The sequence below is a fragment of the Xenopus laevis genome, chromosome 1L (genome assembly GCF_017654675.1).
Source record: "Xenopus laevis strain J_2021 chromosome 1L, Xenopus_laevis_v10.1, whole genome shotgun sequence".
Classification (NCBI taxonomy): Eukaryota; Metazoa; Chordata; class Amphibia; order Anura; family Pipidae; genus Xenopus; species Xenopus laevis.
Genome location: NC_054371.1, coordinates 179,180,559 through 179,193,035, shown reverse-complemented (window position 1 = coordinate 179,193,035; position 12,477 = coordinate 179,180,559). Strand labels below are relative to the sequence as shown.

The 12,477-nt window shown below is 38.0% G+C and overlaps 1 protein-coding gene across 1 annotated transcript in view; it reads left to right on the top strand.

Moving 5' to 3' along the window:
• Positions 1-12,477, top strand: part of ksr2.L (kinase suppressor of ras 2 L homeolog) — a 192,029-nt gene that overhangs the window by 34,457 nt on the left and 145,095 nt on the right. The window contains exon 2 of the mRNA XM_018263769.2: positions 4,385-4,525. Coding sequence (XP_018119258.1) covers positions 4,385-4,525 — 141 coding nt within the window. The remainder of the gene's footprint in view (positions 1-4,384; positions 4,526-12,477) is intronic.

Here is a 12,477-nt window from a genome sequence, read left to right as displayed (position 1 = left end):
CCCTTAGTCTGCCCAAATGCAAGATCCCATCACATCAAGAGCCATCTTACATTTGATCTTTGCAATCCCCATCCCCAAATCGCCAAATCCTTACCACCATTGTGTCAATACCCTGTTCACTTTTGTCCCTTCATGGCCCGTAAAACCCTTGTTGAAGTTGTCACCCTAGCTGCAAAAGTATGACAATTATAACCACCTCATTTAGCTAAAGAATTACTGTCTGGCCTTGCAGTTCTGCATAAATTTTGCATCAAATTAATTTTCACAGGTACTGTAAGCCTTTACTATACTGATACTTATACTACTGATAATCAGATGCACTGCTTTCATGTGTCATTTATTTCTGCGGCTGTATCACATAGGATATACATTCGATAACTTTGCAAATAACTTAAGTAATTTATTAATAGTGCAATGTATTATCGGTGTCTCTCTCGTGTGCAGCTTGTGAAACTATATAGTACCCTAATCACCTGGAGTAGGCACGTAATATGGTCCTAGGGGACTGTGTCTGTGTAATGTGCAGTGGGAGCATAGCGAGAGAAGCATAGAAACGTTTAACCAATTTTTAGGCAGCAGGACAAAGAGCAAAGTTCTGCTCGCTTATTGTCATAACCAACCCACTCCGTGACTTCTTTGGGTGTAGATTATTCTGTCCAACAATATTACATATTGTATTTTTGTTATAATAGTGATGTCACAGTAACATTTACATCAGAAAAGTACTGTGAATGTATTTGGTGGAACCTTGCTTTCTTGAACTGCAACCCTGCACCCTAAACAGATGCTTTTGTTGCCTACCCCTAATTCCAGTCCGGTTCATAGGTAAGGTATGTACAATGCTTGCTTTTAAACATTCTATAGTACAGTTCTACCTTTTGGCGTCAGCGAGACCGGGCGGGGGGTGGGCCCAGGAACATCAGGGGGCAGACCTTATGACATTGGGGGTGGGCAGATGACATTAGGGGGCTGGTTGGTTGACAATCTGGGGGTGTGCCTGTGATATCAGGGGTCGGGTTATGATATGGCAATCACTGACTGGCTGATCGCCTCATGATTCATTTAAAAGTCCTAATTTGGAATGCCGGACAGGCAATTTTCACTCTGACAGCCCTTCCGAAAACTGGGCTGTCTGGGTGACTGGCACCCATTTCGCATCGTCGAAAATTTGCAACAATTTTTTTTGATGTACAACAATTTTTTCACCTATTGGAGTCTATGTCATTTTTCACCCAAAAAAAAAATTGCTCATCACTAGTGGCAACCCTATTCTATAGAATAAGTTACTTAATTGGCTTATGATATCTGCATTAGAATTGCATCATCTACATTTTGAGCCACTGCTCTGCTCATTGTTGATCTGCCTAAGTGATGCAGCGTGCAGAAAGTGTTAGAACTGACCTATTTAGCGCCTGACCTAAAAATATTGTACTTATCCATCCCAAAGGGAAGAACCTAAATATTTCTTCCATTGGGGCTAGAATCTAATCTAGTAAAAGGAATGAATCAGTATCAGGGGGAATTCTCTGGTAAATCTTCCCCTATTATTGAAGTTATTGTACATATCATGTTACAAATGGAACATAATGTGATTCGTGCATGTTACGGGTAAAAGCGAGGCATTTTAGATGTCACTGATGATTTAACTCAGGAAACTGTGGTCAGTTGACACTAGAGATTCAGACAGGAATGCCCCCATGTTATGGTTAGTAAGTGAAACAGTTCAGAAAAAATTATCTGTAAATCTGAATTGTGAGGAAACAATCTTGTAATAAAGCCATATCTTGTTAGAAAGAATTTGTTTTGCTTTACTAAAAAGGTAACACAAAAATTGGCAAATTCCCAACAAATATTTATTTCTTTTTAAAGGCAAGTTTTACGGTTTTAACAAGCACAAAACTAAAGAGAGTTGACAATGGTGTAGATTGGCGCTGGTTTAGGTATAGTCTCTTGTATGTAACAAGTTGTTGTCGCTGATGTTTGCTGGTGTCTAAATGGACGGGTTGTTTGTTTTAGTGAAGAGCAGGTCACTTGGGGATTTACATCAGGGGGTAAAGAGCATCTTGGCTTTTGCCAATTTTTTAAAAAAAAAATATATTAGGTTTAAAATAAAACTGTACATCATATCAACCAACAGAGGTGTCTTTGCTCCGTGGTCCCTAAGTTCTTCCCTTGGGCACTGAATATTTTCAGGGCATTAAGCAGTAGCTGATCCATACAATAGATTCATCTCTTCCATATAGTTTATTCGTTTTACAGTTTTTTATTGAGTTTTTTTTTCAATAAAACATGCACACATTTTAAAAGATATCTTTAAACAGATTGATAAACCAAAAAAAAGCTTAAAGCGGAACAATTTTGTGTTCTATTCAAATCACGAATAGCATTACAAGGATACAACAGAGATAAAATAAGTAAATAATACAATGACAGAAAATAACATCGCTCAGTGAATGTTGAATGCATAGCCAATAGTCTGTAAGTAAATATATTTGTTTTTATTGGTTACGGATGATTCTTTGCCTGTTTATTTGTCTTGCCATTTTTCCATAGAAATGTTTCTTTATATTCAGGCTTGGTTTATTTGCTTTAATCTTGTCCCGACCTTGTTTGCTTGTGTGGCTCCTGTACCAAACTAGTCATTTTGGAATTGCCCTTTTCTGATGTGCCCTTTCTGTCCTGGGTTCTGCCTTGCCCCAATCTAACTAGTCTGCTCTGTATTCTCTCAGGCACTGTATTTCTTATTTCACCCTGAATTATTTTCTCCATGCTATGCCTATTCTATACTTTAGTATGTCTGTTCCAGTCTAGATACAGATATGGGATCTGTTATCTGGAAATCCATTATCCAGAAAGCTCAGAATTAAGGAAAGGCCATCTCCCATAGATTCCATTCCAAAGTTTTAAAAACAATTTCCTTTATTTCTCTGTAATAATAAAACAGTAGCTTGTACTTGACCCAAACTAAGATATAATTAATCCTTATTGGAAGCAGAACCAGCCTATTGGGTTTATTTAATGTTTAAATTGTTTTCTAGTAGACTTAAGGTATGAAGATCCATTATCTGGAAAACCCCAGGTCCCAAGCATTCTGGATAACAGGTCCAATACCTGTACTTGTCCTGCCCTAGAATGCTCTAGAATGGATTATGGCCAGTGTACAAACTGTAATCCAAAAGCTATTTAAGCAGCATGAGTTAAAATAAAGGTTTCTGACCAAATAAGCCCATTTGACTGAGTGAACAGAACAAAACAGACCCATAATCAAAGAATTAAGCAGCAAAGGAGTTGCACTAGAGAAATAAGTGGAAAAACATTGCAAAGTGCAACTGGGATCCTTATACACAGACGCAGCTCCCAGGGGATGAGTGAGTGACGTACATTTAATGCATACATTGTTTGATCAGTGTCTCTTAGGGGGATTTAGAGCTATGGTAGTTCACAAGGGTATATCATTTAGCAAGATGTTGACATTCAGGTTTACATATATTTGTGTATGTTTTGTTTTTGCTGTTATCTGAGACCTTACAAATCACTCTATTTGCCTCTATTCACTTCTTCCCACTTTAATCTGTAATAACTTTCTCCCTTCCTTTATGCTTTTTAGACCAGGATCTGTGAGACCAATAAATACATCTAATTTGCTCTGGGATAATATAAATAACATGAACAGGGTTTATAGGTGCTAGAAAATGGTGCAAAAAATACATCAGCTCAGACCCCCACATAATATTTTACACTCCCATGCTTTAACATTGAAATATGTGTTAGATATTCTGTGGCAAAAGTTGTTTTCAGAGCCTACCAAGTACCACAGCCCCACCTTGTGGCAAAGTTAGTAAATTTAATATTATAGGCATTAGAATTGTGTGCCATTTCCTGCAGTAGATATTTAATAAAATTCAGCTTAGGGCATGTTGTACACTGACGGGAGTTGTCATTCATTAACTACTGTGTAGTAATAGTTTGATTTCCTCTGAACTAGTTTAGTTTCATACAAATGTATATTTTTTAGCCTATACTTTCACCATAATATACAGGTAAGGGACATGTTATCCAGAATGTGTGGGACCTAGGATTTTCCAGATAAGGGATCTTTCCATAATTTGGATCACCATACCTTAAGTCTTAAATAATTTTAACATTAAATAAACCCAAAATGATTGTTTTGCCACCAGTATGGATTCATGCAGCTTAGCCGGGATCAACTGATCATACTGTCTTATTTTCTGCCATAGATATGACTGGAATATGTATGGCTACTCATTCTAGAGGTGTCTTACATAAGGGTAGACATAAGGGTAGACATATACTGATATTGATCTTTGCATTTGGAATATGGAGCATTTGATATATAGTGCATCCTTCTATTTTTCAATTTCAGAGCAAACTGGTGAAGTACTTCAGCCGACAGCTGTCCTGCAAAAGGAAGGTAGCACTACAGGAGCGAAATGCAGAGCTTGAAGGGTTCCCGCAGCTCATGCACTGGTTCAGGATTGTCAACATCCGCAAAGAAGTAATGGAGGTAATGAAAGGCAGTCTGTGCTCTGATTTAATGGAGAGATTAATAGAAGGAAGCATCAAAAAGGAATAAAAAGCTATAAACACAATTTTGGTTCCCTGCCATTAGACCGTTTGCTCTCTGATAAGTGCAATACCATTCATTAACAGGAATATCCAGCTTTAGGCCCTGCATGTGTTATTGGGGTTATATCCAAAGAAGATTAGCACAGCTATGAAAACTCCAAGTGCAGTTCTCACTGCTCAGATATTACTTGAAATACCCAGTCTTATCAAATACAAAAATATAATGGCACTCAGCTGTACAAAAGTTTATATAAAAATAATAACCTGTCTGTACAGATAAATGCCATACCTATAATATTTGCTGCTCTGTGAGTTATTATTATTGAACAACAGTTTGGGACTTTTCATGCAGTTTCTTTAAATTAATTTAATGAGGATGAAAATGTTAGTGTGTGTATGTATGGTAAGAAAGTGTGTGGGAGTTTGAGGTAGTGTAAGTGGGTGTAGAGGCAGCAAGATAGGATGAATCGTGGATACAAGTGAAGTGGTTAAAAGTTTTTAAAGTATTTAAAAACTAAAGTAGCACTTATTCGGCAGAACAAACATACTGTAAAAGGCAGGAACAGGCACAAAAAGGGTTCACCGAAAGTAGACACTGGCACATCAAGGAAAGGCAGGGAGAATATCCAAAGCACAGCGCTGTAAGGCTTAATGTGCATAAAATACATGGAACAACTATAGAGAAAGTTCAAACAAGGACAGACAGACAGGGTCAAAGCAGAAACTATTCAGTGACATCATCACAAAATGCCAGACCAGCACAACAGTGACAGTACCCCTCTCCCCAGGCTAGACTCCAAAGGCTGGAAAGGGAGAGACACCCGGGACAAGCTGAAAAGCAAATATTGTAGTACACAAAGCAACAAATAAAGCATTACAATTAGTCACTGACCCAAAAACAGTCAATCTTGGGGATGAATTGGAACTGGTAGCTGGAGGGTAGCCCGTTCAGAAACTGGTCATGAAAATTAGACAGGACTCTGTAGACAGATCTGTATGGGCCTCAGTCAGACAGGCAATATATCCCCAGGCAAGGGGGAGTATTGACCAAGAGATCAGTCTATGGTGGTATTGCAGAGGCATAGCCAGGGCAGTCCCTGTATTATGGGAGCAGAAGGACTGCAATTGAATAGGAATGAGAATTCTCCACCAACAAATGTAACTCACCAGTGGTCTCTCGTTTCTTTCAAATATGGACAGAACACATATAGGTGTAGACAGTGCCTGGAGATGGCTATCGTGTGACTTGGCAAAGTCCATAAAGTTGTGCCTCCTGAAAAAAGGAGATACTTGGGTCACTTTGGAGTTGCAGTCAATTTAGGCTGGTAGTTGCAAGTGATGTGTGGATTTTTGGGAAGGGGCTTCTACTCCACCCAGTTATTAGTGACTAGACGTTGTGGTTTACCTGGCTTTAGCAGGAAGTTTGAGACAAAATATCCTTTTACTGCCACATTATAGGCATAAATCTGCATTATAGACATAAATCCGTGGAGCTCTTATTGACCACTCAGGTACATATTCCCAATCTGCATGGCCTTTGCCAGAGAAGCAGGGTCTGGAGCAGAAGGAGTAACAACTGGTTCTTGGAGGTGAGGAATGAGGGTCAGATTACTCAGACTCCACATGACATTCATGCAGATGGGTGTCTATTTGAGTGCAGAGTGCAGTTACGTCTTTTGGGGGACAGGAAGGCCTTTGAATTATAGGTCATCTCTGAGCTTTTCAAAAAGTCCTTGGCAGAAGGCTGCTACAAATGGTGTTTTGGTTAAAGCCAGTAAAGCAAGAGTTCTGAATTCTATGGTATACTGGCTATTGTAGCAATGGCCCTGCTGGATTTGCTTGGTGCAAGATAAAGCTGTAGCCACATGACTAGAGATATCAAAGAATCTTCTGAAATTTTCTAGGAAAGCAACAGCATTATACAGGATTGGACTGTCATTCTTCCAAAGTGGTGACACCCAAGCCGATGAGTCACCTGCCAGTATAGAGAAGATATACCCCATCTTAACATGCTCTGAAGCTAAAAGGGAGGCTTGAGCCTGGATTGGATGAGCCAATGGGTCACAAAGCCTCTGCAAGTGTCACCATGGCAGTATATGGTAAACTGAATGTGACGTTCCCTGGATAGCACAGCAAAAGGTGTGAAATTTGGAAAAGTAGTTCTCTGTCCTCTTTATATATAGTTTTTGAAACTGCCACCCATGCCATGTTTTGGAAGGAAAACTAGATGTAACATATGGCAACAGCAGAAGTAACATATGCTCCAAGTTTAATAACCCACAACAAACTTACACGAAGATTATTATATAAACTGCAGCACTGTAGAAGTTGGTTGGTTGTTAGGTACAGGTTAGTAGACCTGTATCTGAGTCTGCACTAGTTATTAAATATCCAGCCTTGAGTGTTGAAAAGCATAAAACCATGGAACAAAACTAGATAAATTAGCTTAAAAAAGTTCAGTTTCTTTATTTTTGATATAGGATTAGAGTTTTCTAATTTATGCTCAAAGGTGAGTGCACATTCATATGTCAAGGAAGAGATGTTGCATAACGGAATCCATGGGTGGTGGGACCAACTTTAAACATTGAGTATATTATGGCTGTGATCACTGCTACTTTGGCCATAAATGGGACCTACTTTTTATAGGACTGCAGAAGTTTCATCCTACTAACCTGAACTACTTGGAGCAAATTTGCCTGGAACAATGGCATACATTACTCCTGTGTATTATGCAAAGGCTTTTAGCTGTTATTGCTGCAATGGGTGCAACTACAAAGTAGTAAACTGTTAAGATTTTTGAATATTCCTGGAAACAGCATATAGTAGCTTTTAAAAGGACATTCTTAAGATTTTTTCCTATATCAAAAAATGCACATTAGCTTAATTTCCTTTTGGCAAAATGTCATCATTTTGCACATTTTTTTCCACGGTTTCATGACATTTTTGGTGAAACAGTGCAGTTCTGCCTATTACTACTACTATTATGAAATTGAAATAACAGCACCACCTGCTGGTCAGCTTGTATGACTGCGCTACAGTGAGGAGAAAAGTCCAGAAAAAGAAGAGGGAACTGATGTTGCTCTGCTTAGGAAAGACATTAGAAAGTCAGCCTAGGCCATAAAAATCATATAAATGCTTATTAAAATGTTAAAGGGAATGTAAACCCTCGATAAAATTAATGTAAAATTTAGGGATGCACCGAATCCAGAATTCGGTTCAGGATTCGTCCAAGATTCATCCTTTTTTTCAGCAGGATTCGGATTTGGCCGAATCCATATGCTTGGCCGAACTAAATCCAAATTAAAAAAATGTCATCACACAAACAAGGAAGTCAACAAATTTTCAACTGCGCCCTGCACACGCAGCTTCACCCTATTTCTCCTTAATTTGAATACGCAAATTAAGGTTCGGATTCAGTTCAGTATTCGGCCGAATCATTTACAAAGGATTCGGGATTTAACAGAATCCTAAAATAGTGGATTCGGTGCATCCCTACTAAAATTACTCTGAGTGTTAAATTTTATTTTTCAAGATAATAGTTTTTACACTACTGTCACATACTGTTTATTTTAGCTGACTGGCCACAGTTGGATGAATATGAAGTTAGTGAGGAAAAGAAAGTTCTGTGATGTTGCTCTGCTCAGTAATTGAAGTTAGTGAGCACAGAAAAGTCATCTAATGTTTCCATGGCCAGTTCTCATCAGAGCGGCATCATGAGATTTTCCTTTGCCTCTAACTTGAATTTGTGCCAGCTGTATCCAGGCAGTCACATCGAACAGCAGGTGGTTCTGTTGTTTCAAATTTATTATATTAGCAGTGTATAAACCACTATCTTTAAAACTAGAAGAAATTAATTATGCCTTTTGCAAAAGTGCTCAGAAGAGCACTCTGAGCAATTATTATTAATTGTAATTAATTTATTTTGTGGGTTTAGATTTCCTTTTGACAGAATTTGATGCAAAAGAGGGGCTAAGAAATTTGGGATACTACTCACCTTTAAGGTCTAGCTCACCACTGCCTTATTTCACATTCCCTTTTTTCTCTGCCTGTCACAGAGCTACAGAAATTGCAGGTCAATTATCTTCTAAAGTATAGGCAACCCTGGTGCCAAAGTGTTAGGCACCTTCCAGTGATTATAATTGCTTAGCCGATGCTCCTGTTAGCAGAAAACTGCACTGGCTATGGGGCATTTCAGTGCAACAGTGAACTGATTCCTTTTCTGTATTTTTCCTCTGGACCCAAAAACTTTCAGGCACTCAAGCTGATGTAAAACAACAATCTTTAGTATAACGTAATTGATACAAAAACCCATAATAGCAGAACCCAGAGAGCTGTTAAGAGTGAACTAAGAACTCCAACACATAAAGGGAGACATACATGAGTGGATGTTGGTTTTAGGTTCTGACTGAGACGTTCTTTACATGGTCAAGGATTGTGTGATTTGGGCATAAACACACATGGCCATATAGCACAGAAAAAGTATAGGGAGATAGAAAAGTTAGGGAAATGCTGCCCTGTTTCTAATGAATTCTTTCCTGGACAGACTGACTACAAACTCATTGGAATGCTGCATCTGATAAAAACAAACTCCTCACGGTGACAACAAAAACTTTATGCAAAAATGTTAATATATTTCATATTATTTTATTGTATGTTATGACATATTATTTTACTTTATTTCTATTTTTTTTCCATTTTGTGCAAAATACTAAACTTGAATAAATAGTAAGTTTAATGAAAACAAACAAACTCCTCAGTTGCTTGCATAGTTGGACAATTAAGCAAAAAGCTACCCAAACTGCCCAATGATACTGTATGCTTGCATGTATGGCCAACTTTATATAAAGACATTGCAATTACAGTTATGCCATACCCAGCAATAAGAGAAGACTGGTATAACGATGCTCTGAAAAGGGAGGTTTATCTGATTTAAATAGCAACAGAAAACACAATGTCTTATTGAAGTATTTGCATTTACCTTATAGATTGAGGAGAGAACATGAATTAGCTACTTCTGAAATGTAACATTAAGGGGCAGATTTATCAAGGGTCGAAGTGAATTCGAGGGAATTTTCTAAGTATAAAAAATTCGAAATTCAAAGCAATTTTTTGGATACTTCGACCATCAAATAGGATACTACGACTTCAATTTCGACTTTGAATTTGATTCGAAGTAAAATAGTTTGAATATTCGACCATTCGATCATCAAACTACTGTCTCTTTAAAAAAACTTTGATTTCAATACTGTCGAAGTGCTATGTTAGCCTATGGGGACCTTATGGAGCATTTTTCTAAGTTTTTTGAAGTCGAAGTAAAATCGTTCGATCGATCAATTCGTGAACTCATTCAAGAACCTACTAGGAATTTAGACCTTGTAATAACTAATAATACTGAACTCATCTCTAGCATTTAGATGGGTAAGTATTTAGGGAATAGTGAACATAACATGGTCATAACATGGAGGTAACTCTACAAGGGAGTAAACTGAATTTTAGATGTGCAAACTTTGACAGTATAAGGGCATATCTGCAACATATTAAATGGAAAATGCTTTTCACAAAAATATTGGCTACTAAATATACGTCAGTATATTCCCTTTATAAGCAGGGAACGTCATCACAAAGCGCAACCTTTGTGGTTTGACAGAAGTGTTGGTGTTCAGGTTGGTAAGAAAAGATGTGCTTTTAAAGCTGAGAAGGATATCGGGGTTTTGTAGATAACAAGTTGTCTAATTCTTGGCAGTGTCATTCTGTGGCTACTAAAGCAAATAAAGTTCTGTCTTGCATAAAAAAAGGGCATTAACTCAAGAGATGAAAACATAATTATGCCTCTTTATAGGTCCCTGGTGAGGCCTCATCTGGAGTATGCAGTGCAGTTTTGGACTCCAGTCCTTAAGAGGGATAGAAATGAGCTGGAGAGAGTGCAGAGACTAAGGGGGGAATTCACAAAAGTGTCAGGAACGAAAAAATGTCTTTAAAATGTCGTAGAAAGTGTCGTAGCAACAGCCGACAAATTCACAGAGCATTTCTCTGCCAATTTTCCGACATGTACGACACTTTTGAATTAGTGTCGTTAAAAGTGGGCGTGGCTTTTTCGGCGCCACTTTTCCAGACATTTTTATGAATTACTCGTAAACTCATTTTTTTTACCGACAATTTTTCAGACACTTTAGGGCTCTCCAAAATGAAAATGTCAGTCAAATTGTCTTTTAAAAAGTCTTGGTAAATGTCGTTTGTACGATGAAAAGATATACGACATTTTAGAAAATTTACAGACTTACGAGACAATCAGAGATGGTAACATCTGCCTTTGTGAATTTGCCGTTCGTACGACATTTTACAAATTTGTCGACTGCCACTTCTGGGTTACTTATTTTACCAACACTTTTGTGAATTCCCCCCTAAGTGTAATGAAACTGGTTAGAGGGATGGAAGACTTAAATTATGAGGGGAGACTGTCAAGGTTGGGGTTGTTTTCTCTGGAAAAAAGGCGCTTGCGAGGGGACATGATTACACTTTACAAGTACATTAGAGGACATTATAGACAAATAGCAGGGGACCTTTTTACCCATAAAGTGGATCACCGTACCAGAGGCCACCCCTTTAGACTAGAAGAAAAGAACTTTCATTTGAAGCAACGTAGAGGGTTCTTCACAGTCAGGACAGTGAGGTTGTGGAATGCACTGCCGGGTGATGTTGTGATGGCTGATTCAGTTAATGCCTTTAAGAATGGCTTGGATGATTTTTTGGACAGACATAATATCAAAGGCTATTGTGATACTAAGCTCTATAATTATAGATAGTATAGATATTGGTGTATATATAGGGGAAGGTGTGAGTGTATGTATGGATGCTGGGGATCATTTGGAGGGGTTGAACTTGACAGACTTTGGTCTTTTTTCGACCTAACTGTGTAACTATTTAGAGATATGATTGGTTGGTGTGGGTAACTGACCTGATGCAGTTTATTACCTTTATTTGTAAATCAAACCCAGAAAGTTAACAATACTAAAGATATTTTTCCTTTAGTACTCAGTCCAAAGGCTTCCCTTCCAAGTCCTCCAAATAACACTCTAATAGCATGAACCATCCCAGTGCCATTAATCACCTCCTGGTTATATTAATCAAACCTGCCTTACCCAGTCCAAAAATGCAGAAATAGCCCAATTACCCTGACCCAGTAAAAAACCCACTGCAACATTTGTCCTTTTCAGTTAAAGGAACAGTAACCTCAACAATAATTAAAGTTTTTTTAAAGTAATAAAAATATAATGCAGTGTTGCCCTGCACTGGTAAAACTGGTGTGTTTGCTTCAGAAACACTATTATTGTTTACATAAATAAGCTGCTGTGTAGCAATGGGGGCAGCCATTTAAAGGAGAAAAAACTTACACAGCAGATAGCAGATAAGCTCTGTAGAACATAATGGTGTTATCTGTTATCCACTATTTAACCTGTGCCATATAGCCTGTTTTCAAGTTCGGCCATTGCTACACAGCAGCCTGTTTATATGAACTATAGTAGTGTTTCTGAAGCAAACAGATCATTTTTACCAGTGCCGGACAACACTACATTATATTATCACTAAAATAAAACACTTTAACAGCCTTGTCTGCAGATGAATTTCTCCTTTTTGTCACAAGATGGCAGTAGTGTTACACATTTGTTGTTTTATATTATTCTTGCAGGCCAATGCATAAAATCAGTACTGGTGGAACATCATAATATAAGCTGCCCAGATCAGGAGGCTTTCAATAAGTGGTGAAGAGGGAAGTTTGTCTAGGCCTCTCCAGCACATACATGGTGCACCATTAATCCTTTCAGTCGTAATAACCTTACATCTCTTATAAATGGAAGACCCTTCATTTTGAATTTTGAAAGATCTATGACA